Below are 27,828 nucleotides of genomic sequence, written 5' to 3' on the forward strand. Positions count from 1 at the left end.
AGGGTGTTACAGAGAGCGGTGAGCGGCCCGCCTCCTGCAGGGCGACACCAGCACATGATGGGTTACGCAGTCTGGGCCCCTGCAGAGGACACTGCGGACTTTCTATAATCAGGGCCGCCCTCCCCTCCTCCATGACTGGAGGCAGCTGCTTTCTAGAGAGCGGGCTGTCCTGTGCCCGTGTCACGCTGCGCCAGGAATGGCAGGCATGTCACCCGCGTCACGGTGTCCTTCCACAACTAACAAAATAGTCCTGGTGGGATTCAGGTTGCTGGCGGGCGCTGAAAGATGGAAGACGAAAATAGAAGAGGAGATTCCTGCCACCTCTCAGCGCCAGCAGCCTGGCAGAGAGAGCAGAGGCCGAGCGCAGGCCGGTGACCGCGACCTCCACCAGTCCACGGGTGCGGACACCTGTCCCCAGCAACAAGCCGGACGCAACCCCCAGGAAGCGGGCAACCCACAACTGCGGTGCCCACCAAACACACCGCGCCAAAGTCACCCCACGTCCCGTGACCCCCTCACCCTCTGAGGTGCGGGATATCCCCGGTGTCTCAGGACCCCCTCATCCTCTGAGGAGGGATATCCCCGGTGTCTCAGGACCCTTCATCCTCTGAGGTGCGGGACACACCTGGTGTCTCAGGACCCCCTCACCCTCTGAGGTGTGGGATATACCTGGTGTCTCAGGACCCCTCATCCTCTGAGGTGTGGGATATCCCCCGTGTCTCAGGACCCCCTCATCCTCTGAGGTGAGGGATATACCTGGAGTCTCAGGACCCCTCATCCTCTGAGGTGAGGGATATACCTGGAGTCTCAGGACCCCCTCATCCTCTGAGGTGCGGGATATACCTGGTGTCTCAAGACCACTCATCCTCTGAGGTGTGGGATATCCCCCGTGTCTCAGGACCCCCTCATCCTCTGAGGTGAGGGATATACCTGGAGTCTCAGGACCCCTCATCCTCTGAGGTGAGGGATATACCTGGAGTCTCAGGACCCCCTCATCCTCTGAGGTGAGGGATATACCTGGTGTCTCAGGACCCCCTCATCCTCTGAGGTGTGGGATACACCCTCAGTCTCAGGACCCCCTCAACCTCAGAGGTGCGGGATACACCCTCAGTCTCAGGACCCCCTCATCCTCTGAGGTACGGGATACACCCTCAGTCTCAGGACCCCCTCATCCTCTGAGGTGTGGGATACACGCTCAGTCTCAGGACCCCCTCATCCTCTGAGGTGTGGGATACACCCTCAGTCTCAGGACCCCCTCATCCTCTGAGGTGTGGGATATCCCCGGTGTCTCAGGACCCCCTCATCCTCTGAGGTGCGGGATACACCCTCAGTCTCAGGACCCCTCATCCTCTGAGGTGCGGGATACACCCTCAGTCTCAGGACCCCTCATCCTCTGAGGTGCGGGATATTCCCGGTGTATCAGGACCCCCTCATCCTCTGAGGTGCGGGATATCCCCCGTGTCTCAGGACCCCCTCATCCTCTGAGGTGTGGGATATCCCCTGTGTCTCAGGACCCCCTCATCCTCTGAGGTGCGGGATATCCCCGGTGTCTCAGGACCCCCTCATCCTCTGAGGTGCGGGATATCCCCGGTGTCTCAGGACCCCATCATCCTCTGAGGTGTGGGATACACCCTCAGTCTCAGGACAGCCTCATCCTCTGAGGTGTGGGATATCCCCGATGTCTCAGGACCCCCTCATCATCTGAGGTGTGGGATATAACTGGTGTCTCAGGACCCCCTCATCCTCTGAGGTGCGGGATACACCCTCAGTCTCAGGACCCCCTCATCCTCTGAGGTGTGGGATATACCTGGTGTCTCAGGACCCCCTCATCCTCTGAGGTGTGGGATACACCCTCAGTCTCAGGACCCCCTTATCCTCTGAGGTGTGGGATATACCTGGTGTCTCAGGACCCCCTCATCCTCTGAGGTGTGGGATATAACTGGTGTCTCAGGACCTCCTCATCCTCTGAGGTGCGGGATACACCCTCAGTCTCAGGACCCCCTCATCCTCTGAGGTGCGGGATACACCCCCAGTCTCAGGATCCCCTCATCCTCTGAGGTGCGGGATACACCCCCAGTCTCAGGACCCCCTTATCCTCTGAGGTGCGGGATATAACTGGTGTCTCAGGACCTCCTCATCCTCTGAGGTGCGGGATACACCCTCAGTCTCAGGACCCCCTCATCCTCTGAGGTGCGGGATACACCCCCAGGCTCAGGACCCCCTCATCCTCTGAGGTGCGGGATACACCCCCAGTCTCAGGACCCCCTTATCCTCTGAGGTGTGGGATATAACTGGTGTCTCAGGACCTCCTCATCCTCTGAGGTGCGGGATACACCCTCAGTCTCAGGACCCCCTCAACCTCAGAGGTGCGGGATACACCCTCAGTCTCAGGACCCCCTCATCCTCTGAGGTACGGGATACACCCTCAGTCTCAGGACCCCCTCATCCTCTGAGGTGTGGGATACACGCTCAGTCTCAGGACCCCCTCATCCTCTGAGGTGTGGGATACACCCTCAGTCTCAGGACCCCCTCATCCTCTGAGGTGTGGGATATCCCCGGTGTCTCAGGACCCCCTCATCCTCTGAGGTGTGGGATATAACTGGTGTCTCAGGACCTCCTCATCCTCTGAGGTGAGGGATACACCCTCAGTCTCAGGACCCCCTCAACCTCAGAGGTGCGGGATACACCCTCAGTCTCAGGACCCCCTCATCCTCTGAGGTACGGGATACACCCTCAGTCTCAGGACCCCCTCATCCTCTGAGGTGTGGGATACACGCTCAGTCTCAGGACCCCCTCATCCTCTGAGGTGTGGGATACACCCTCAGTCTCAGGACCCCCTCATCCTCTGAGGTGTGGGATATAACTGGTGTCTCAGGACCCCCTCATCCTCTGAGGTGTGGGATATACCTGGTGTCTCAGGACCCCCTCATCCTCTGAGGTGTGGGATATACCTGGTGTCTCAGGACCCCCTCATCCTCTGAGGTGTGGGCTACACCCTCAGTCTCAGGACCCCCTCATCCTCTGAGGTGTGGGATATACCTGGTGTCTCAGGACCCCCTCATCCTCTGAGGTGTGGGATACACCTGGTGTCTCAGGAACCCCTCATCCTCTGAGGTGTGGGATATACCTGGTGTCTCAGGACCCCCTCATCCTCTGAGGTGTGGGCTACACCCTCAGTCTCAGGACCCTCTCATCCTCTGAGGTGCGGGATACACCCCCAGTCTCAGGACCCCCTCATCCTCTGAGGTGTGGGATATACCTGGTGTCTCAGGACCCCCTCATCCTCTGAGGTGTGGGATATAACTGGTGTCTCAGGACCTCCTCATCCTCTGAGGTGTGGGATACACCCTCAGTCTCAGGACCCCCTCATCCTCTGAGGTGCGGGATACACCCTCAGTCTCAGGACCCCTCATCCTCTGAGGTGCGGGATATTCCCGGTGTATCAGGACCCCCTCATCCTCTGAGGTGCGGGATATCCCCCGTGTCTCAGGACCCCCTCATCCTCTGAGGTGTGGGATATCCCCTGTGTCTCAGGACCCCCTCATCCTCTGAGGTGCGGGATATCCCCGGTGTCTCAGGACCCCCTCATCCTCTGAGGTGCGGGATATCCCCGGTGTCTCAGGACCCCCTCATCCTCTGAGGTGTGGGATACACCCTCAGTCTCAGGACACCCTCATCCTCTGAGGTGTGGGATATCCCCGATGTCTCAGGACCCCCTCATCCTTTGAGGTGTGGGATATAACTGGTGTCTCAGGACCCCCTCATCCTCTGAGGTGCGGGATACACCCTCAGTCTCAGGACCCCCTCATCCTCTGAGGTGTGGGATATACCTGGTGTCTCAGGACCCCCTCATCCTCTGAGGTGTGGGATACACCCTCAGTCTCAGGACCCCCTCAACCTCAGAGGTGCGGGATACACCCTCAGTCTCAGGACCCCCTCATCCTCTGAGGTACGGGATACACCCTCAGTCTCAGGACCCCCTCATCCTCTGAGGTGTGGGATACACGCTCAGTCTCAGGACCCCCTCATCCTCTGAGGTGTGGGATACACCCTCAGTCTCAGGACCCCCTCATCCTCTGAGGTGTGGGATATCCCCGGTGTCTCAGGACCCCCTCATCCTCTGAGGTGTGGGATATAACTGGTGTCTCAGGACCCCCTCATCCTCTGAGGTGTGGGATACACCCTCAGTCTCAGGACCCCCTCATCCTCTGAGGTGTGGGATATACCTGGTGTCTCAGGACCCCCTCATCCTCTGAGGTGTGGGATATACCTGGTGTCTCAGGACCCCCTCATCCTCTGAGGTGTGGGCTACACCCTCAGTCTCAGGACCCCCTCATCCTCTGAGGTGTGGGATACACCTGGTGTCTCAGGAACCCCTCATCTTCTGAGGTGTGGGCTACACCCTCAGTCTCAGGACCCCCTCATCCTCTGAGGTGTGGGATATACCTGGTGTCTCAGGACCCCCTCATCCTCTGAGGTGTGGGATACACCTGGTGTCTCAGGAACCCCTCATCCTCTGAGGTGTGGGATATACCTGGTGTCTCAGGACCCCCTCATCCTCTGAGGTGTGGGCTACACCCTCAGTCTCAGGACCCCCTCATCCTCTGAGGTGCGGGATATACCTGGTGTCTCAGGACCCCCTCATCCTCTGAGGTGTGGGATATAACTGGTGTCTCAGGACCTCCTCATCCTCTGAGGTGCGGGATACACCCTCAGTCTCAGGACCCTCTCATCCTCTGAGGTGCGGGATACACCCCCAGTCTCAGGACCCCCTCATCCTCTGAGGTGTGGGATATACCTGGTGTCTCAGGACCCCCTCATCCTCTGAGGTGTGGGATATAACTGGTGTCTCAGGACCTCCTCATCCTCTGAGGTGTGGGATACACCCTCAGTCTCAGGACCCCCTCATCCTCTGAGGTGAGGGATACACCCTCAGTCTCAGGACCCCCTCATTCCCTGAGGTGTGGGATACACCCTCAGTCTCAGGACCCCCTCATCCTCTGAGGTGTGGGATACACCCTCAGTCTCAGGACCCCCTCATCCTCTGAGGTACGGGATACACCCTCAGTCTCAGGACCCCCTCATCCTCAGAGGTGCAGGATACACCCTCAGTCTTAGGACCCCCTCATCCTCTGAGGTGTGGGATACACCCTCAGTCTCAGGACCCTCTCATCCTCTGAGGTGCGGGATACACCCTCAGTCTCAGGACCCCCTCATCCTCTGAGGTACGGGATACACCCTCAGTCTCAGGACCTCCTCATCCTCTGAGGTGTGGGATACACCCTCAGTCTCAGGACCCCCTCATCCTCTGAGGTGTGGGATACACCCTCAGTCTCAGGACCCCCTCATCCTCTGAGGTGTGGGATACACCTGGTGTCTCAGGACCCCTCATCCTCTGAGGTGCGGGATATCCCCCGTGTCTCAGGACCCCCTCATCCTCTGAGGAGGGATATACCCTGAGTCTCAGGACCCCTCATCCTCTGAGGTGTGGGATATCCCCGGTGTCTCAGGACCCCCTCACCCTCTGAGGTGCGGGATATACCTGGTGTCTCAGGACCCCCTCATCCTCTGAGGTGCGGGATATACCTGGTGTCTCAGGACCCCCTCATCCTCTGAGGTGCGGGATATCCCCCGTGTCTCAGGACCCCCTCATCCTCTGAGGAGGGATATACCCTGAGTCTCAGGACCCCCTCATCCTCTGAGGTGCGGGATATACCTGGTGTCTCAGGACCCCCTCATCCTCTAAGGTGCGGGATATACCTGGTCTCTCAGGACCCCCTCATCCTCTGAGGTGCGGGATATCCCCCGTGTCTCAGGACCCCCTCATCCTCTGAGGAGGGATATACCCTGAGTCTCAGGACCCCTCATCCTCTGAGGTGTGGGATACACCTGGTGTCTCAGGACCCCTCATCCTCTGAGGTGCGGGATATCCCCCGTGTCTCAGGACCCCCTCATCCTCTGAGGTGTGGGATACACCTGGTGTCTCAGGACCCCCTCATCCTCTGAGGTGTGGGATATACCTGGTGTCTCAGGACCCCCTCATCCTCTGAGGTGCGGGATACACCCTCAGTCTCAGGACCCCCTCATCCTCTGAGGTGTGGGATATACCTGGTGTCTCAAGACCCCCTCATCCTCTGAGGTGTGGGATATACCTGGTGTCTCAGAACCCCCTCATCCTCTGAGGTGCGGGATACACCCTCAGTCTCAGGACCCCCTCATCCTCTGAGGTGCGGGATACACCCTCAGTCTCAGGACCCCCTCATCCTCTGAGGTGTGGGATACACCCTCAGTCTCAGGACCCCCTCATCCTCTGAGGTGTGGGATATCCCCGGTGTCTCAGGACCCCCTCATCCTCTGAGGTGTGGGATATAACTGGTGTCTCAGGACCTCCTCATCCTCTGAGGTGTGGGATATCCCCGGTGTATAAAGACCCCCTCATCCTCTGAGGTGTGGGATATCCCCGATGTATCAGGACCCCCTCATACTCTGAGGTGCGGGATACACCCTGAGTCTCAGGACCCCCTCATCCTCTGAGGTGTGGGATACACCCTCAGTCTCAGGACCCCCTAATCCTCTGAGGTGGGGGATACACCCTCAGTCTCAGGACCCCCTCATCCTCTGAGGTGGGGGATACACCCTCAGTCTCAGGACCCCCTCATCCTCTGAGGTGGGGGATACACCCTCAGTCTCAGGACTCCCTCGTCCTCTGAGGTGTGGGATACACCCTCAGTCTCAGGACCTCCTCATCCTCTGAGGTGTGGGATATCCCCGGTGTCTCAGGACCCCCTCATCCTCTGAGGTGTGGGATATAACTGGTGTCTCAGGAACCCCTCATCCTCTGAGGTGTGGGATATACCTGGTGTCTCAGGACCCCCTCATCCTCTGAGGTGCGGGATATACCTGGTGTCTCAGGACCCCCTCATCCTCTGAGGTGTGGGATACACCTGGTGTCTCAGGACCCCCTCATCCTCTGAGGTGTGGGATATACCTGGTGTCTCAGGACCCCCTCATCCTCTGAGGTGCGGGATACACCCCCAGTCTCAGGACCCCCTCATCCTCTGAGGTGTGGGATATACCTGGTGTCTCAGGACCCCCTCATCCTCTGAGGTGCGGGATACACCCTCAGTCTCAGGACCCTCTCATCCTCTGAGGTGCGGGATACACCCTCAGTCTCAGGACCCTCTCATCCTCTGAGGTGTGGGATACACCCTCAGTCTCAGGACCCCCTCATCCTCTGAGGTGTGGGATATACCTGGTGTCTCAGGACCCCCTCATCCTCTGAGGTGTGGGATACACCTGGTGTCTCAGGACCCCCTAATCCTCTGAGGTGCGGGATATACCTGGTGTCTCAGGACCTCCTCATCCTCTGAGGTGCGGGATACACCCTCAGTCTCAGGACCCCCTCATCCTCTGAGGTGTGGGATACACCCTCAGTCTCAGGACCCCCTCATCCTCTGAGGTGTGGGATACACCCTCAGTCTCAGGACCCCCTCATCCTCTGAGGTGTGGGATACACCCTCAGTCTCAGGACCCCCTCATCCTCTGAGGTGTGGGATATACCTGGTGTCTCAGGACCCCCTCATCCTCTGAGGTGTGGGATACACCTGGTGTCTCAGGACCCCCTCATCCTCTGAGGTGTGGGATATACCTGGTGTCTCAGGACCCCCTCATCCTCTGAGGTGTGGGATATACCTGGTGTCTCAGGACCCCCTCATCCTCTGAGGTGCGGGATACACCCTCAGTCTCAGGACCCCCTCATCCTCTGAGGTGTGGGATATAACTGGTGTCTCAGGACCCCCTCATCCTCTGAGGTGCGGGATACACCCTCAGTCTCAGGACCTCCTCATCCTCTGAGGTGCGGGATACACCCTCAGTCTCAGGACCCCCTCATCCTCTGAGGTGCGGGATACACCCTCAGTCTCAGGACCCTCTCATCCTCTGAGGTGCGGGATACACCCTCAGTCTCAGGACCCCCTCATCCTCTGAGGTACGGGATACACCCTCAGTCTCAGGACCCCCTCATCCTCTGAGGTGTGGGATACACCCTCAGTCTCAGGACCCCCTCATCCTCTGAGGTACGGGATACACCCTCAGTCTCAGGACCCCCTCATCCTCTGAGGTGTGGGATACACCCTCAGTCTCAGGACCCCCTCATCCTCTGAGGTGTGGGATACACCCTCAGTCTCAGGACCCCCTCATCCTCTGAGGTGTGGGATATCCCCGGTGTCTCAGGACCCCCTCATCCTCTGAGGTGTGGGATATAACTGGTGTCTCAGGACCCCCTCATCCTCTGAGGTGCGGGATACACCCTCAGTCTCAGGACCCCCTCATCCTCTGAGGTGTGGGATACACCCTCAGTCTCAGGACCCCCTCATCCTCTGAGGTGTGGGATACACCCTCAGTCTCAGGACCTCCTCATCCTCTGAGGTGTGGGATATCCCCGGTGTATAAAGACCCCCTCATCCTCTGAGGTGTGGGATATCCCCGATGTATCAGGACCCCCTCATACTCTGAGGTGCGGGATACACCCTGAGTCTCAGGACCCCCTCATCCTCTGAGGTGTGGGATACACCCTCAGTCTCAGGACCCCCTAATCCTCTGAGGTGGGGGATACACCCTCAGTCTCAGGACCCCCTCATCCTCTGAGGTGGGGGATACACCCTCAGTCTCAGGACCCCCTCATCCTCTGAGGTGGGGGATACACCCTCAGTCTCAGGACTCCCTCGTCCTCTGAGGTGGGGGATACACCCTCAGTCTCAGGACCCCCTCATCCTCTGAGGTGCGGGATACACCCTGAGTCTCAGGACTCCCTCATCCTCTGAGGTGTGGGATACACCCTCAGTCTCAGGACCCCCTCATCCTCTGAGGTGTGGGATATCCCCGGTGTCTCAGGACCCCCTCATCCTCTGAGGTGCGGGATACACCCTCAGTCTCAGGACTCCCTCATCCTCTGAGGTGTGGGATATACCTGGTGTATCAGGACCCCCTCATCCTCTGGGGAGGGATACACCCTGAGTCTCAGGACCCCCTCATCCTCTGAGGTGTGGGATATCCCCGGTGTATCAGGACCCCCTCATCCTCTGAGGTGCGGGATACACCCTCAGTCTCAGGACCCCCTCATCCTCTGAGGTGCGGGATACACCCTCAGTCTCAGGACCCCCTCATCTTCTCAGGTGTGGGATACACCCTCAGTCTCAGGACCCCCTAATCCTCTGAGGTGGGGGATACACCCTCAGTCTCAGGACCCCCTCATCCTCTGAGGTGGGGGATACACCCTCAGTCTCAGGACTCCGTCGTCCTCTGAGGTGGGGGATACACCCTCAGTCTCAGGACCCCCTCATCCTCTGAGGTGCGGGATACACCCTGAGTCTCAGGACCCCCTCATCCTCAGAGGTGCAGGATACACCCTCAGTCTCAGGACCCCCTCATCCTCTGAGGTGCGGGATACACCCTCAGTCTCAGGACCCCCTCATCCTCTGAAGTGCGGGATACACCCTCAGTCTCAGGACCCCCTCATCCTCTGAGGTGCGGGATACACCCTCAGTCTCAGGACCCCCTCATCCTCTGAGGTGCGGGATACACCCTCAGTCTCAGGACCCCTCATCCTCTGAGGTGCGGGATACACCCTCAGTCTCAGGACCCCCTACCCAAGTCGTCTCCCACGTTCTCGTCCTTAGAGGGCATCAATATAGAAGTCAGAGCAATGGTGGAAGATCTGACCACCGCTTAGCCCAAAGTCGCTGTCCCGCGTGGTCCTGGCCGCTCATATCCCCCAGGACACCGAGAATACAGAACATAAGCCCCCCGGAGACACTTACCATCCAGTGACAGCCAGTCGAGTTGGGTGCTGGGCAGCGACAAGAAGTTCCTTGCTCGATACTCGAAGATGACGGAGTGTGAGATGATGTGCTGGTGCTGGATGACCTGCAGGGTGACCAGGCCGGCCTCGTGAGCTGCAATCACAGGGAGGGCAGACGGTGAGAGACCCCCCAGCACAACTCGCTGAGGGTGGGCCGTCTACTCACCTGGGCAGTAGCAGCGTAAGACTCCTGATTGGATGAGGGAGGCTGGCACAGTCACATGATCGAACAGGCAGGAGTAGGAATCCGTGTCCTCCAACCATGGGCCGGTGATGAGGATCTTCACTCCACCCTGACACCAGAGAGAAAGAGACAATTTACTGGAAGACGAGGGGCCAGTGCCCGGCCCGAGCAGCCACCGCTCCGTCACCAGCAGCACATGGCGCGGCCCCCGGGCACGTCCGCACACACGTGTCGCCACATGTCACATGTGAGGACAATAAGAGCCGCTTGTGGGGGCAGGAATGTCTGCGGTGCCAGCTTTCTGCTTGATGTCCCTCCAAGAAGATGGCGCCACCCCAGGGGCATCCGGCGGGCAGCCTCCTCCTGTCCATCATCAGATCCCTGCTTTATATCAGACGTGCCATGTAAATAACACGGCGGCTGATCGTCCGCCTGGTGCCCGGGTGAAGAGACCACCACCTGCCATGTCCTACAACGCAATGTGCACGGCCCCCTCTGCAGGTGAGATAGGAGTACTGCGCCCAACGGAAGTGCAGAGGACCCGGCATCCTCGAAAATGTCCTAAGTGAGCCAGCCCAGCAGTCAGACAGGCGTCTGTGGCTCACCAGAACGGAGTCGGCACCTACGTCTGTGCCCCTGCTGCACAGGGACAACCATAAGGACAGATCTATGGCCCCATCACTGCTGCACAGGGACCCCCAGCAGGACAGATCTATGGCCTCATCACTGCTGCACAGGGACCCCCAGCAGGACAGATCTATGGCCTCATCACTGCTGCACAGGGACCCCCATAAGGACAGATCTATGGCCCCATCACTGCTGCACAGGGACCCCCATAAGGACAGATCTATGGCCCCATCACTGCTGCACAGGGACCCTCATAAGGACAGATCTATGGCCTCATCACTGCTGCACAGGGACCCCCAGCAGGACAGATCTATGGCCTCATCACTGCTGCACAGGGACCCCCAGCAGGACAGATCTATGGCCCCATCACTGCTGCACAGGGACCCCCATAAGGACAGATCTATGGCCCCATCACTGCTGCACAGGGACCCCCATAAGGACAGATCTATGGCCTCATCACTGCTGCACAGGGACCCCCAGCAGGACAGATCTATGGCCCCATCACTGCTGCACAGGGACCCTCATAAGGACAGATCTATGGCCTCATCACTGCTGCACAGGGACCCCCAGCAGGACGATCTATGGCCTCATCACTGCTGCACAGGGACCCCCAGCAGGACAGATCTATGGCCCCATCACTGTTCCACAGGGACCCCCATAAGGACAGATCTATGGCCCCATCACTGCTGCACAGGGACCCCCAGCAGGACAGATCTATGGCCTCATCACTGCTGCACAGGGACCCCCATAAGGACAGATCTATGGCCCCATCACTGCTGCACAGGGACCCCCATAAGGACAGATCTATGGCCCCATCACTGCTGCACAGGGACCCCCAGCAGGACAGATCTATGGCCCCATCACTGCTGCACAGGGACCCCCAGCAGGACAGATCTATGGCCTCATCACTGCTGCACAGGGACCCCCAGCAGGACAGATCTATGGCCTCATCACTGCTGCACAGGGACCCCCAGCGGGACAGATCTATGGCCCCATCAATGCTGCACAGGGACCCCCAGCAGGACAGATCTATGGCCCCATCTATGCTGCACAGGGACCCCCAGCAGGACAGATCTATGGCCTCATCACTGCTGCACAGGGACCCCCAGCAGGACAGATCTATGGCCTCATCACTGCTGCACAGGGACCCCCATAAGGACAGATCTATGGCCCCATCACTGCTGCACAGGGACCCCCATAAGGACAGATCTATGGCCCCATCAATGCTGCACAGGGACCCCCAGCGGGACAGATCTATGGCCCCATCACTGCTGCACAGGGACCCCCAGCAGGACAGATCTATGGCCCCATCACTGCTGCACAGGGACCCCCAGTGGGACAGATCTATGGCCTCATCACTGCTGCACAGGGACCCCCAGCAGGACAAATCTATGGCCCCATCACTGCTGCACAGGGACCCCCATAAGGACAGATCTATGGCCCCATCACTGCTGCACAGGGACCCCCAGCGGGACAGATCTATGGCCCCATCACTGCTGCACAGGGACCCCCAGCAGGACAGATCTATGGCCCCATCACTGCTGCACAGGGACCCCCAGCAGGACAGATCTATGGCCCCATCACTGCTGTACAGGGACCCCCAGCAGGACAGATCTATGGCCTCATCACTGCTGCACAGGGACCCCCAGCAGGACAGATCTATGGCCCCATCACTGCTGCACAGGGACCCCCAGCAGGACAGATCTATGGCCCCATCAATGCTGCACAGGGACCCCCAGCAGGACAGATCTATGGCCCCATCAATGCTGCACAGGGACCCCCAGCAGGACAGATCTATGGCCCCATCACTGCTGCACAGGGACCCCCAGCAGGACAGATCTATGGCCCCATCACTGCTGCACAGGGACCCCCAGCAGGACAGATCTATGGCCTCATCACTGCTGCACAGGGACCCCCATAAGGACAGATCTATGACCCCATCACTGCTGCACAGGGACCCCCAGCGGGACAGATCTATGGCCCCATCAATGCTGCACAGGGACCCCCAGCAGGACGATCTATGACCCCATCACTGCTGCACAGGGACCCCCAGCAGGACAGATCTATGGCCCCATCACTGCTGCACAGGGACCCCCAGCAGGACAGATCTATGGCCCCATCACTGCTGCACAGGGACCCCCAGCAGGACAGATCTATGGCCTCATCACTGCTGCACAGGGACCCCCAGCAGGACAGATCTATGGCCCCATCACTGCTGCACAGGGACCCCCAGCAGGACAGATCTATGGCCCCATCACTGCTGCACAGGGACCCCCATAAGGACAGATCTATGGCCCCATCACTGCTGCACAGGGACCCCCATAAGGACAGATCTATGGCCTCATCACTGCTGCACAGGGACCCCCAGCAGGACAGATCTATGGCCCCATCACTGCTGCACAGGGACCCCCAGCAGGACAGATCTATGACCCCATCACTGCTGCACAGGGACCCCCAGCAGGACAGATCTATGGCCCCATCACTGCTGCACAGGGACCCCCAGCAGGACTGATCTATGGCCCCATCACTGCTGCACAGGGACCCCCAGCAGGACAGATCTATGGCCCCATCACTGCTGCACAGGGACCCCCATAAGGACAGATCTATGGCCCCATCACTGCTGTACAAAGACCCCCATATGGACAGATCTATGGCCCAATCACTGCTGCACAGGGACCCTCAGCAGGACAGATCTATGGCCCCATCACTGCTGCACAGGGACCCCCATAAGGACAGATCTATGGCCCCATCACTGCTGTACAAAGACCCCCATAAGGACAGATCTATGGCCCAATCACTGCTGCACAGGGACCCCCATAAGGACAGATCTATGGCCCCATCACTGCTGCACAGGGACCCCCAGCAGGACAGATCTATGGCCCCATCACTGCTGCACAGGGACCCCCATAAGGACAGATCTATGGCCTCATCACTGCTGCACAGGGACCCCCAGCAGGACAGATCTATGACCCCATCACTGCTGCACAGGGACCCCCAGCAGGACAGATCTATGGCCCCATCACTGCTGCACAGGGACCCCCAGCAGGACAGATCTATGGCCTCATCACTGCTGCACAGGGACCCCCAGCAGGACAGATCTATGGCCCCATCACTGCTGCACAGGGACCCCCAGCAGGACAGATCTATGGCCCCATCACTGCTGCACAGGGACCCCCAGCAGGACAGATCTATGGCCTCATCACTGCTGCACAGGGACCCCCAGCAGGACAGATCTATGGCCCCATCACTGCTGCACAGGGACCCCCATAAGGACAGATCTATGGCCCCATCACTGCTGCACAGCGACCCCCAGCGGGACAGATCTATGGCCCCATCACTGCTGCACAGGGACCCCCATAAGGACAGATCTATGGCCTCATCACTGCTGCACAGGGACCCCCAGCAGGACAGATCTATGACCCCATCACTGCTGCACAGGGACCCCCAGCAGGACAGATCTATGGCCCCATCACTGCTGCACAGGGACCCCCAGCAGGACAGATCTATGGCTCCATCACTGCTGCACAGGGACCCCCAGCAGGACAGATCTATGGCCCCATCACTGCTGCACAGGGACCCCCATAAGGACAGATCTATGGCCCCATCACTGCTGCACAGCGACCCCCAGCGGGACAGATCTATGGCCCCATCACTGCTGCACAGGGACCCCCAGCAGGACAGATCTATGGCCCCATCACTGCTGCACAGGGACCCCCAGCAGGACAGATCTATGGCCTCATCACTGCTGCACAGGGACCCCCATAAGGACAGATCTATGGCCCCATCACTGCTGCACAGGGACCACCAGCAGGACAGATCTATGGCCCCATCACTGCTGCACAGGGACCCCCATAAGGACAGATCTATGGCCCCATCACTGCTGCACAGGGACCCCCAGCAGGACAGATCTATGGCCCCATCACTGCTGCACAGGGACCCCCAGCAGGACAGATCTATGGCCCCATCACTGCTGCACAGGGACCCCCAGCAGGACAGATCTATGGCCTCATCACTGCTGCACAGGGACCCCCAGCAGGACAGATCTATGGCCCCATCACTGCTGTACAGGGACCCCCAGCAGGACAGATCTATGGCCCCATCACTGCTGCACAGGGACCCCCATAAGGACAGATCTATGGCCCCATCACTGCTGCACAGGGACCCCCAGCAGGACAGATCTATGGCCCCATCAGAGCTGTACAGGGACCCCCAGCAGGACAGATCTATGGCCCCATCAATGCTGCACAGGGACCCCCAGCAGGACAGATCTATGGCTCCATCACTGCTGCACAGGGACCCCCAGCAGGACAGATCTATGGCCCCATCACTGCTGCACAGGGACCCCCAGCAGGACAGATCTATGGCCCCATCACTGCTGCACAGGGACCCCCAGCAGGGCAGATCTATGGCCCCATCAGTGCTGTACAGGGACCCCCAGCAGGACAGATCTATGGCCCCATCACTGCGGCACAGGGACCCCCATAAGGACAGAGCTATGGCCTCATCACTGCTGCACAGGGACCCCCAGCAGGACAGATCTATGGCTCCATCACTGCTGCACAGGGACCCCCAGCAGGACAGATCTATGTCCCCATCACTGCGGCACAGGTACCCCCAGCAGGACAGATCTATGGCCCAATCACTGCTGCACAGGGACCCCCATAAGGACAGATCTATGGCCCCATCACTGCTGCACAGGGACCCCCAGCAGGACAGATCTATGGCCCAATCACTGCTGCACAGGGACCCCCAGCAGGACAGATCTATGGCCCCATCACTGCTGCACAGGGACCCCCATAAGGACAGATCTATGGCCCCATCACTGCTGCACAGGGACCCCCAGCAGGACAGATCTATGGCCCAATCACTGCTGCACAGGGACCCCCAGCAGGACAGATCTATGGCCCCATCACTGCTGCACAGGGACCCCCATAAGGACAGAGCTATGGCCCCATCACTGCTGCACAGGGACCCCCATAAGGACAGATCTATGGCCCCATCACTGCTGCACAGGGACCCCCAGCAGGACAGATCTATGGCCTCATCACTGCTGCACAGGGACCCCCAGCAGGACAGATCTATGGCCCCATCACTGCTGCACAGGGACCCCCAGCAGGACAGATCTATGGCCCCATCACTGCTGCACAGGGACCCCCATAAGGACAGATCTATGGCCTCATCACTGCTGCACAGGGACCCCCAGCAGGACAGATCTATGGCCCCATCACTGCTGCACAGGGACCCCCAGCAGGACAGATCTATGGCCCCATCACTGCTGCACAGGGACCCCCAGCAGGACAGATCTATGGCCCCATCACTGCTGCACAGGGACCCCCATAAGGACAGATCTATGGCCTCATCACTGCTGCACAGGGACCCCCAGCAGGACAGATCTATGGCCCCATCACTGCTGCACAGGGACCCACAGCAGGACAGATCTATGGCCCCATCACTGCTGCACAGGGACCCCCAGCAGGACAGATCTATGGCCCCATCACTGCTGCACAGGGACCCCCATAAGAACAGAGCTATGGCCTCATCAATCCTGCACAGGGACCCCCAGCAGGACAGATCTATGGCCCCATCACTGCTGCACAGGGACCCCCAGCAGGACAGATCTATGGCCCCATCACTGCTGCACAGGGACCCCCAGCAGGACAGATCTATGGCCCCATCACTGCTGCACAGGGACCCCCAGCAGGACAGATCTATGGCCCCATCACTGCTGCACAGGGACCCCCAGCAGGACAGATCTATGGCCCCATCACTGCTGCACAGGGACCCCCAGCAGGACAGATCTATGGCCCCATCACTGCTGCACAGGGACCCCCAGCAGGACAGATCTATGGCCCCATCACTGCTGCACAGGGACCCACAGCAGGACAGATCTATGGCCTCATCACTGCTGCACAGGGACCCCCAGCAGGACAGATCTATGGCCCCATCACTGCTGCACAGGGACCCCCATAAGGACAGATCTATGGCCCCATCACTGCTGTACAAAGACCCCCATAAGGACAGATCTATGGCCCCATCACTGCGGCACAGGGACCCCCATAAGGACAGATCTATGGCCCCATCACTGCTGCACAGGGACCCCCAGCAGGACAGATCTATGGCCCCATCAATCCTGCACAGGGACCCCCAGCAGGACAGATCTATGGCCCCATCACTGCTGTACAGGGACCCCCATAAGGACAGATCTATGGCCTCATCACTGCTGCACAGGGACCCCCAGCAGGACAGATCTATGGCCTCATCACTGCTGCACAGGGACCCCCAGCAGGACAGATCTATGGCCCCATCACTGCTGCACAGGGACCCCCAGCAGGACAGATCTATGGCCCCATCACTGCTGTACAAAGACCCCCATAAGGACAGATCTATGGCCCCATCACTGCTGCACAGGGACCCCCAGCAGGACAGATCTATGGCCCCATCACTGCTGCACAGGGACCCCCATAAGGACAGAGCTATGGCCTCATCAATCCTGCACAGGGACCCCCATAAGGACAGATCTATGGCCCCATCACTGCTGTACAAAGACCCCCAGCAGGACAGATCTATGGCCCCATCACTGCTGCACAGGGACCCCCATAAGGACAGATCTATGGCCTCATCACTGCTGCACAGGGACCCCCAGCAGGACAGATCTATGGCCTCATCACTGCTGCACAGGGACCCCCAGCAGGACAGATCTATGGCCCCATCACTGCTGCACAGGGACCCCCATAAGGACAGATCTATGGCCCCATCACTGCTGTACAAAGACCCCCATAAGGACAGATCTATGGCCCAATCACTGCTGCACAGGGACCCTCAGCAGGACAGATCTATGGCCCCATCAATCCTGCACAGGGACCCCCAGCAGGACAGATCTATGGCCCCATCACTGCTGTACAGGGACCCCCATAAGGACAGAGCTATGGCCCCATCACTGCTGCACAGGGACCCCCATAAGGACAGATCTATGGCCTCATCACTGCTGCACAGGGACCCCCAGCAGGACAGATCTATGGCCTCATCACTGCTGCACAGGGACCCCCAGCAGGACAGATCTATGGCCCCATCACTGCTGCACAGGGACCCCCATAAGGACAGATCTATGGCCCCATCACTGCTGTACAAAGACCCCCATAAGGACAGATCTATGGCCCCATCACTGCTGCACAGGGACCCCCAGCAGGACAGATCTATGGCCCCATCAATCCTGCACAGGGACCCCCAGCAGGACAGATCTATGGCCCCATCACTGCTGTACAGGGACCCCCATAAGGACAGAGCTATGGCCCCATCACTGCTGCACAGGGACCCCCATAAGGACAGATCTATGGCCCCATCACTGCTGCACAGGGACCCCCATAAGGACAGATCTATGGCCCCATCACTGCTGCACAGGGACCCCCAGCAGGACAGATCTATGGCCCCATCACTGCTGCACAGGGACCCCCAGCAGGACAGATCTATGGCCCCATCACTGCTGCACAGGGACCCCCAGCAGGACAGATCTATGGCCCCATCACTGCTGCACAGGGACCCCCAGCAGGACAGATCTATGGCCCCATCACTGCTGCACAGGGACCCCCAGCAGGACAGATCTATGGCTCCATCACTGCTGCACAGGGACCCCCAGCAGGACAGATCTATGGCCCTATCACTGCTGCACAGGGACCCCCAGCAGGACAGATCTATGGCCCCATCACTGCTGCACAGGGACCCCCAGCAGGACAGATCTATGGCTCCATCACTGCTGCACAGGGACCCCCAGCAGGACAGATCTATGGCCCTATCACTGCTGCACAGGGACCCCCAGCAGGACAGATCTATGGCCCCATCACTGCTGCACAGGGACCCCCAGCAGGACAGATCTATGGCTCCATCACTGCTGCACAGGGACCCCCAGCAGGACAGATCTATGGCTCCATCACTGCTGCACAGGGACCCCCAGCAGGACAGATCTATGGCTCCATCACTGCTGCACAGGGACCCCCAGCAGGACAGAGCTATGGCCTCATCACTGCTGCACAGGGACCCCCAGCAGGACAGATCTATGGCCCCATCACTGCTGCACAGGGACCCCCAGCAGGACAGATCTATGGCCCCATCACTGCTGCACAGGGACCCCCAGCAGGACAGATCTATGGCCCCATCACTGCTGCACAGGGACCCCCAGCAGGACAGATCTATGGCCCCATCACTGCTGCACAGGGACCCCCAGCAGGACAGATCTATGGCCTCATCACTGCTGCACAGGGACCCCCAGCAGGACAGATCTATGGCCCCATCAGAGCTGTACAGGGACCCCCAGCAGGACAGATCTATGGCCCCATCACTGCTGCACAGGGACCCCCATAAGGACAGAGCTATGGCCTCATCACTGCTGCACAGGGACCCCCAGCAGGACAGATCTATGGCCCCATCACTGCTGCACAGAGACCCCCAGCAGGACAGATCTATGGCCCCATCACTGCTGCACAGGGACCCCCATAAGGACAGATCTATGGCCCCATCACTGCTGCACAGGGACCCCCAGCAGGACAGATCTATGGCCCCATCACTGCTGCACAGAGACCCCCAGCAGGAAAGATCTATGGCCCCATCACTGCTGCACAGGGACCCCCATAAGGACTGATCTATGGCCCCATCACTGCTGCACAGGGACCCCCATAAGGACAGATCTATGGCCCCATCACTGCTGCACAGGGACCCCCATAAGGACAGAGCTATGGCCTCATCACTGCTGCACAGGGACCCCCAGCAGGACAGATCTATGGCCCCATCACTGCTGCACAGAGACCCCCAGCAGGACAGATCTATGGCCCCATCACTGCTGCACAGGGACCCCCATAAGGACAGATCTATGGCTCCATCACTGCTGCACAGGGACCACCAGCAGGACAGATCTATGGCCCCATCACTGCTGCACAGGGACCCCCATAAGGACAGATCTATGGCCCCATCACTGCTGCACAGGGACCCCCAGCAGGACAGATCTATGGCCCCATCACTGCTGCATAGAGACCCCCAGCAGGAAAGATCTATGGCCCCATCACTGCTGCACAGGGACCCCCATAAGGACTGATCTATGGCCCCATCACTGCTGCACAGGGACCCCCATAAGGACAGATCTATGACCCCATCACTGCTGCACAGGGACCCCCAGCAGGACAGATCTATGGCCCCATCACTGCTGCACAGGGACCCCCATAAGGACTGATCTATGGCCCCATCACTGCTGCACAGGGACCCCCAGCAGGACAGATCTATGGCCCCATCACTGCTGCACAGAGACCCCCAGCAGGACAGATCTATGGCCCCATCACTGCTGCACAGGGACCCCCAGCAGGACTGATCTATGGCCCCATCACTGCTGCACAGGGACCCCCATAAGGACAGATCTATGACCCCATCACTGCTGCACAGGGACCCCCAGCAGGACAGATCTATGGCCCCATCACTGCTGCACAGGGACCCCCATAAGGACTGATCTATGGCACCATCACTGCTGCACAGGCACCCCCAGCAGGACAGATCTATGGCCCCATCACTGCTGCACAGAGACCCCCAGCAGGACAGATCTAGGGCCCCATCACTGCTGCACAGGGACCCCCAGCAGGACTGATCTATGGCCCCATCACTGCTGCACAGGGACCCCCAGCAGGACAGATCTATGGCCCCATCACTGCTGTACAGGGACCCCCAGCAGGACAGATCTATGGCCCCATCACTGCTGCACAGGGACCCCCAGCAGGACAGATCTATGGCCCCATCACTGCTGCACAGGGACCCCCAGCAGGACAGATCTATGGCCCCATCACTGCTGCACAGGGACCCCCAGCAGGACAGATCTATGGCCCCATCACTGCTGCACAGGGACCCCCAGCAGGACAGATCTATGGCCCCATCACTGCTGCACAGGGACCCCCATAAGGACAGATCTATGGCCCCATCACTGCGGCACAGGGACCCCCATAAGGACAGATCTATGGCCCCATCACTGCTGTACAGGGACCCCCAGCAGGACAGATCTATGGCCCCATCACTGCTGCACAGGGACCCCCAGCAGGACAGATCTATGGCCCCAATCACTGCTGCACAGGGACCCCCAGCAGGACAGATCTATGGCCCCAATCACTGCTGCACAGGGACCCCCAGCAGGACAGATCTATGGCCTCATCACTGCTGCACAGGGACCCCCAGCAGGACAGATCTATGGCCTCATCACTGCTGCACAGGGACCCCCAGCAGGACAGATCTATGGCCCCATCACTGCTGCACAGGGACCCCCAGCAGGACAGATCTATGGCCCCATCACTGCTGCACAGGGACCCCCAGCAGGACAGATCTATGGCCCCATCACTGCTGCACAGGGACCCCCAGCAGGACAGATCTATGGCCCCATCACTGCTGCACAGGGACCCCCAGCAGGACAGATCTATGGCCCCATCACTGCTGCACAGGGACCCCCAGCAGGACAGATCTATGGCCCCATCAATGCTGCACAGGGACCCCCAGCAGGACAGATCTATGGCCTCATCACTGCTGCACAGGGACCCCCAGCAGGACAGATCTATGGCCCCATCACTGCTGCACAGGGACCCCCAGCAGGACAGACCTACGTCCCTAGCCCTGCTGCAGACACTGACCGCCATCAGCACAGACCTACGTCCCTACCCCTGCTGCACAGAACATCAGCACCATCAGCAGACCTACATCCGTGCCCCCGCACACAGTGATCGCCATCAGCACAGACCTATGTCCATGCGCCCACTTCACAGTGATGTAATTATGACATCATGACATCACAGGGGCTCCCTGGACCCTGGATTCAGAGGCTGCGGGGCCATTCCTGTGAAAGCCCCAGCACATGGACTGAGATAAGCGGCACAGCGAGGATTTATTACTGGCCAGTGATGGCCGTGGCTGGACCACATACCTCTGGGTACGACCAGTCTGGAGAGAAGTCCGTAATTCCAACAAGCCCAGTAGCCCCGGCCTCCGGGGTCGGGAAGGAGTCTGCAATGATGGAGGTGTTTCCACCCATGGGCTCCTGCGTCGGTGGTTCTTGCCCCGGTGGTCCGAACATGGCCTGCACTGGAGAAGACGTGGTCTGGTGTTCTCCGAACTGTTGGTATCCCCCAGGTGTGGCTTCATCCGTCATCAAGTCGGAGATGAGGTCTGGAAACTGACTGTCGAAGGATATATTGAAGTTCTCGCCCGAGAGCTCCATGTGGACGCTGGAGGCTCCAGATGAGGAGCTCAGATCGTTCTGGATGATGGAGTACAAGTCGCTCATGTGGGTGCTGGGAGCGTCATCTTTGACTTCTGAGGGGATTATGTCGGCGCTGACCTCGTCACTGGAGCTGACCTGCCCTTCCCGGGTTTCCTCCATCTTAATCTCTGAGCTGCGACCGTCCTCCTCCTTTCTTGTTTTCACATTGGTGGTCTCCTCCTTCACACTTGATACCATGCCACTTGGCGTCAGCTCGTCTTCTTCCACGTAATCGCCCCCTTCAGTGCACAGGTCCACTATCGCTCTATCGGATGTCTCCGTCTTGAACTCGTCCGACTTCGCTGCTCCCCCGTAAGTCTGCCCTTCTCTAGGGCTATTGAGGAAGGAGTCAGGGTCAAATGCCCCACTGCTGCCCCCCGGAGCGGATTCCATCGCCACCTCCAGACTATGGGAAGAAGACAGCAAGAGCCCCTCCATCGGAGAAGGCAACAAGGAGATGCCAACCGGAACGGTGGCAGGTTGGCTGCCGGTATCCCCGGGCATTAGGTGTTGGCTGGGCATCAAGGCTAAGGGTTTCTCCGGAATGCCAGTCATCACAAGTACGGCACTAATGCCCGGTACCCCCGGGGTGGTCGTTATGGTGACTCCTGTTAGCTCACGATCGCCATAGAAACCATTGGTGAGCGTCAGTGGTGGAGACGTCTGTGTGGTGTCTGGAAGGTCTGAGAAGGAATGTGAGGAGCTGGGGTCACTCCCGGAAGGTGTCTTGTTTCCCTTCTGGCCCGGCCTCCGCTCCTTCCCCTGGTCAGGCTCGGCTGAGGAGGAGGAAATGTTCTGCACCTCGGTGAGGGCAGGGAATGGGCACAGCCGGGCCTCAACTTTAGGAGAGATAATGCGGTGCTTGGTGCTGGTGCACTTATGAGGAACACTGCCGGCGGATCCTGGGGGCAAAGAAAAGACAGTGAAGAGGGGCGGGGGGATGTGCAACCCGAAATAACGCAAGGCCAGAGGAGCCGCCCGTGAGGGCCGCACCACGGAGGCACTCACCCAGGTTGGTGGAGCACAGACAGGCGTGGGTGCGGGGCGTGGGTTTGGCCTGGTGTGTCTCCAGCGTCTGCTGCACCAACTGCTCAATGGAGAACTCACTGGTGCCATTCCCGTTACTGCACGACCACTTAATGCCATGGACTGAGGAGAAAGAGAGCGAGATGAGACCCTCACCATAGCCTCTGATATGGGACCCCGACCCAGAGAGAAAACCTTCAGGCAGATAGAATGTCCGAATACTCAAGAGAACGCCACCATTCTTTATATTACATATCCCCTATAGACGGTCCCTCCTGTATATGACACACATCCCCTAAAGACCGGTCCCCCTGTATATGACACATGTCCCCTATTGACAAGACACACCTGTATATGACACACAACCCCTACATATGGTGCCTCTTATGTATGACATATGCCCCCAATAGACGGGTCCCTCCTGTACATGCCACATGTCCCCTATAGACCGGTCCCCCTGTATATGATACATGTCAACTATACAAAGGAATTTTGTGGATATCATCCACGTTGCTGAACAAATAAAAGTCCGGACGTATTGAAGAAAAGGAATGGTGGCTTTATTCAACGCTTTTTGAAGTCTATATATGCCCATATACTGTATATGCTGCCTCTAGGAGATGGACACTGTGCAATAAAAAAAAAAGTGGCTCCCCCTTAGCAGTGTCCACCTCAGCAACCGTTGATAAAATGGTCAGTTTAGCTTAGTGTCAGTAGGAGGTGGACAAGTGTCTTCTTCTAGACCCATAGTCTCCTCGGTTTTCATCGTTTTCCAGTAACGTCTCCCTCTTTCCTTTTCAGATGGATCTTCTCCTTACCTCTGGAGGGATACAATGTGAACAGTCACATTACTCTCACGTATAGACTATGAGTACGGCGTGTACTGCCACCCGGTATCCTCATGTGTCTAGCCGACAGGACCCCAAACACGAGTGTTTAGGTGATCCAAACATCGCTCCTGATCCCCGGCTCCCACCAGAGCCTGTCGGTTTTAGGAGGCATGGGCGTCCCACAACCCCAGAACCTTGGACATCTACGGATGATCCTGACATCACCAGGGATGGAGAGGTACATCCTTTTCCTTTCTCCATCAGGTTCCTTTCCAGAGGTGCTGAGGAGAAGATCAAGATGAAGAAAAAGATGAGGATAAAGAGAGATGAAGTGGATGGACATTGATGAATGAAGATGGAATTCAATAAGAGGTTTTTGACCATCTCCCCCCTCCATCTGATTTCACCAAAGTTCTCTAAGGATTAAACTTTTTGTTGTTGTTGTTTATATGCCTCTGGGTGGGGATTTTACAGGAAGTATGGGCACAGGGTCCTTCTTTTCTTTTACCTCTCTGGTTTTAGAATACTCCTTCTGGTCTACATGCCCCTGTGTGGGGTTTACATAACTCAGGATCGGTGGGCACAGGGTCTTTTTGCTGTACTTTTTTTAGCCTCCGTGCCGCCCTCCCCCCCCCCCCCCCCCCCGTTTCGCTGGCCTCATCTTTTAATTTAGGCCCCGAGTACAGCCTAGTCTACTGTACAGCCTAGTCGCAGCAGTTAGCTCCGCCTCCACCTTCCCAGCTTTTTTCTGGCGGGTTTTTTTCCCGCCCATCACAGACATGCGCTCTCTTCCTAGGCCCTCCTCTTCCTCTCTGCGTTTGCCATCCTACGGCACATGGTCCCGGAAGGTGGCGTTTTCTCTCCAGGTAACACAGGCACTGCAATCCCTCGGCAGCCCCTCCGGCATTACACCACTTTAGGAGGAGAGGTGAATTGCACTTGGTCCTTCACTATGACAGTGTTTGGAACGGACTCCCATCGGAGTAAAAGACTCCATATCCTCAAGAGGTTTCCCTCTTATCTTCAAAGCCCCGGCTGTTCTGTCCTCAGGAGAGATGGCAGGACAGGACATTCTTCACGCTGTTCTGTCCTCAGGAGAGATGGCAGGACAGGATATTCTTCAGGCTGTTCTGTCCTCAGGAGAGATGACAGGACATTCTTCACGCTGTTCTGTCCTCAGGAGAGATGGCAGAACAGGATATTCTTCAGGCTGTTCTGTCCTCAGGAGAGATGGCAGGACAGGACATTCTTCAGGCTGTTCAGTCCTCAGGAGAGATGGCAGGACAGGATATTCTTCAGGCTGTTCTGTCCTCAGGAGAGATGGCAGGACAAGACATTCTTCAGGATGTTCTGTCCTCAGGAGAGATGACAGGACAGGACATTCTTTAGGCTCTTCTGTCCTCAGGAGAGATGGCAGGACAGGACATTCTTCAGGCTGTTCTGTCCTCAGGAGAGATGGCAGGTCAGGACAATCTTCAGGCTGTTCTGTCCTCAGGAGAGACGGCAGGACAAGACATTCTTCAGCATGTTCTGTCCTCAGGAGAGATGGCAGGACAAGACATTCTTCAGGCTGTTCAGTCTTCAGGAGAGATGGCAGGACAGGACCTTCTTCAGGCTGTTCTGTCCTCAGGAGAGATGGCAGGACAGGATATTCTTCAGGCTGTTCTGTCCTCAGGAGAGATGGCAGGACAGGACATTCTTCAGGCTGTTCTGTCCTCAGGAGAGATAGCAGGACAGGACCTTCTTCAGGCTGTTCTGTCCTCAGGAGAGATGGCAGGACAAGACATTCTTCACGCTGTTCTGTCCTCAGGAGAGATGGCAGGACAGGACATTCTTCAGGCTGTTCTGTCCTCAGGAAAGATGGCAGGTCAGGACATTCTTCAGGCTGTTCTGTCCTCAGGAGAGATGGCAGGACAGTACATTCTTTTAGGACACCGCCGGATGTAAGAGACTTATCTGACTAATACTGTTGAGTATTCCAGACCTGGACTGCTCAGAAATAGTCTCTCCTATACTATTCTCTACCGGGTTCTATACACGGTGAGTCAGTCACAGAATACTGAAAGCCATTTGCAGCAGCTATCCAGGATTTCACCTACCAGATACATTATGGTCGATTGCAGCAGCCGTCTCTGCAGTGACTCAGATGTGCCTCGGATTCACTGCTGCAGCAGTACGGGAGTTCTGTCCCATATTCAGGTGAGTCAGGAGCACCCTCAAACATGTACCACATGGTCATTTGCAGCATCTGCCTACACTTCCTTCTATTCATCATTGAGCGAATTAGATGTGCCTTATATTCATCAGTTATGGTTGACTGCAGCAGCGGTACTAGTCCGCTTTCAGGCAAGTCAGACGCACCTTCTACCACGTGCCTCATGGTTAATAAGAGTGGGTAAGTCGCATGCACAGCCACCTCATGCCTCGTTGTTGAGGGCTCCAGTGTTCACGTTGTTTTTCCATACTTACAGTGAGCCAGACAATCTACCATGTACCACATGGTCGGTCACAGTGGCAGTATAAGTGCCCAGCTCACTTCCAGGTAGGTCAGACATGCAGGTTTCAGGTGCCAGGTGAGCAGCAGATTCTCTTTCTGAAACGTATCTTTCCCTGACTGCATGCTCCCCAGGTGCCTTGTTCACCATCCGGTCATTCGGATCTACCGCTAACTATCCAGAAGATCAGTCTACTGTGCTGTCCGTGTACTCTACCTACTATCCAGTGCGTTTCACCTGTCATATATGATTCACCAATTGCATTTTAGGCGTTCTGTCTATTTCTTAGAGAGTCAGATCCCATAGTTGCCATGATTCTCTTGACTGATCGCAGTGCGATCCGAATAGGCCTTGAGCTACCTCAACAGCTGAGCTTCCTGCCTGTTTGTCAATACTTAGCTCCTTTTTCTCTTACAGACACCTGATAAGGCCATGAGAGCAAGAGCCTATCAGCTCCGGGATTCAATTTCCGAACATCACAGGAACAGGTTTGCCCCTCCATCAAGAACCAGATCGGATAACATGATACTCATCGCAAGCATCGATCACTGTACGAGAGCTGCTCCAGGCCTAGATCTTATGTAGGAGAAACAGGTTTCTTCCTTCAGCAAGATTCATATCCTTTTTTCCCAGGTACTCCTCTTTCTCACCCAGAAAACCCAATCCAACCTATGATATCTCTGGCTATATCTGACCCCATATTATACTGGGCCAGGTTTCGTGGCCAGCCAGTTGTGCTGGTAAGCCGACCTCCGCCTTTTTTCTCGAGCCTACACGAGTTATTCTGGCACTAGGCATCTTCCCTGGGGTCCGTTCCCTTCCCCTACCTCGAATGGTGGGATCTCGCCATACATAATACTCTTTGTTGGCGTTGTGTTTTCAGCGTTCCACTTTTCTCTATTTTCACAGTTATCATAGGTTGTTTTGTGACTCATACCAAGGTGAACGGTCCCACACACGAGGTTTCTCGCCTACTTCCCTTCACAAATGGTCCAGGCCGGATTAAGATCACCCAAGACGTCATATGGAAAGTGGTTTCTTTTTCCTTTCCGAATTCTAGGTGCTCCTATCCATGGCCAACTTTCCAGGGAGTTGACTGGTCTCTTCCCACGTGTTGCATGGCTTACTCCAACTATTCAGGGACTTTTCGTCTAATTTCTCCCTGTTCAGAGTAGGACGATATCCATCTCTCTGTTTAAGTTCAACGGTTCATATACTAAGATGCCTTACGATGCCTTACAATGCCCTATGACCATCCTCGTCCCAGTAAGCCTGAGATTGCCCCAGTGCTTTTCTCCCGGATTGCAGAGACTCCTTGATTCTCTGCCACCTCCAGGGGTGGCCATCGGCCTAGCCTTCATTTTCTCAGCATCCCTGCAGGGATCTCACTGACTTCAGGCCTGGCTCCTCTTTCTCTTCATGCTGGGACACGCCTTGCCCTTTGCTTGAAGCATTCCGCTGTTTGGCCTCGGCTGTCATTAGGTCAAGTTTGCACTTTGTTCAGCCCAATCTCTGGTTATTATTTTTTTTTTTTG

General features: G+C 57.6%; 1 protein-coding gene across 3 annotated transcripts in view; it reads right to left on the reverse strand.

The window, feature by feature from the left end:
* CAMTA2 (calmodulin binding transcription activator 2) overlaps positions 1-27,828 on the reverse strand; it is a 137,357-nt gene that overhangs the window by 73,963 nt on the left and 35,566 nt on the right. For all 3 annotated transcript variants that reach the window (XM_069767517.1, XM_069767515.1, XM_069767516.1), the window contains exons 8-11: positions 22,951-23,091; positions 21,607-22,844; positions 10,026-10,152; positions 9,819-9,953 (exon numbers count right to left, since the gene is read on the reverse strand). In XM_069767517.1, coding sequence (XP_069623618.1) covers positions 9,819-9,953; positions 10,026-10,152; positions 21,607-22,844; positions 22,951-23,091 — 1,641 coding nt within the window. The remainder of the gene's footprint in view (positions 1-9,818; positions 9,954-10,025; positions 10,153-21,606; positions 22,845-22,950; positions 23,092-27,828) is intronic.

Source organism: Ranitomeya imitator, chromosome 4 (genome assembly GCF_032444005.1).
Source record: "Ranitomeya imitator isolate aRanImi1 chromosome 4, aRanImi1.pri, whole genome shotgun sequence".
NCBI classification, from domain to species: Eukaryota; Metazoa; Chordata; class Amphibia; order Anura; family Dendrobatidae; genus Ranitomeya; species Ranitomeya imitator.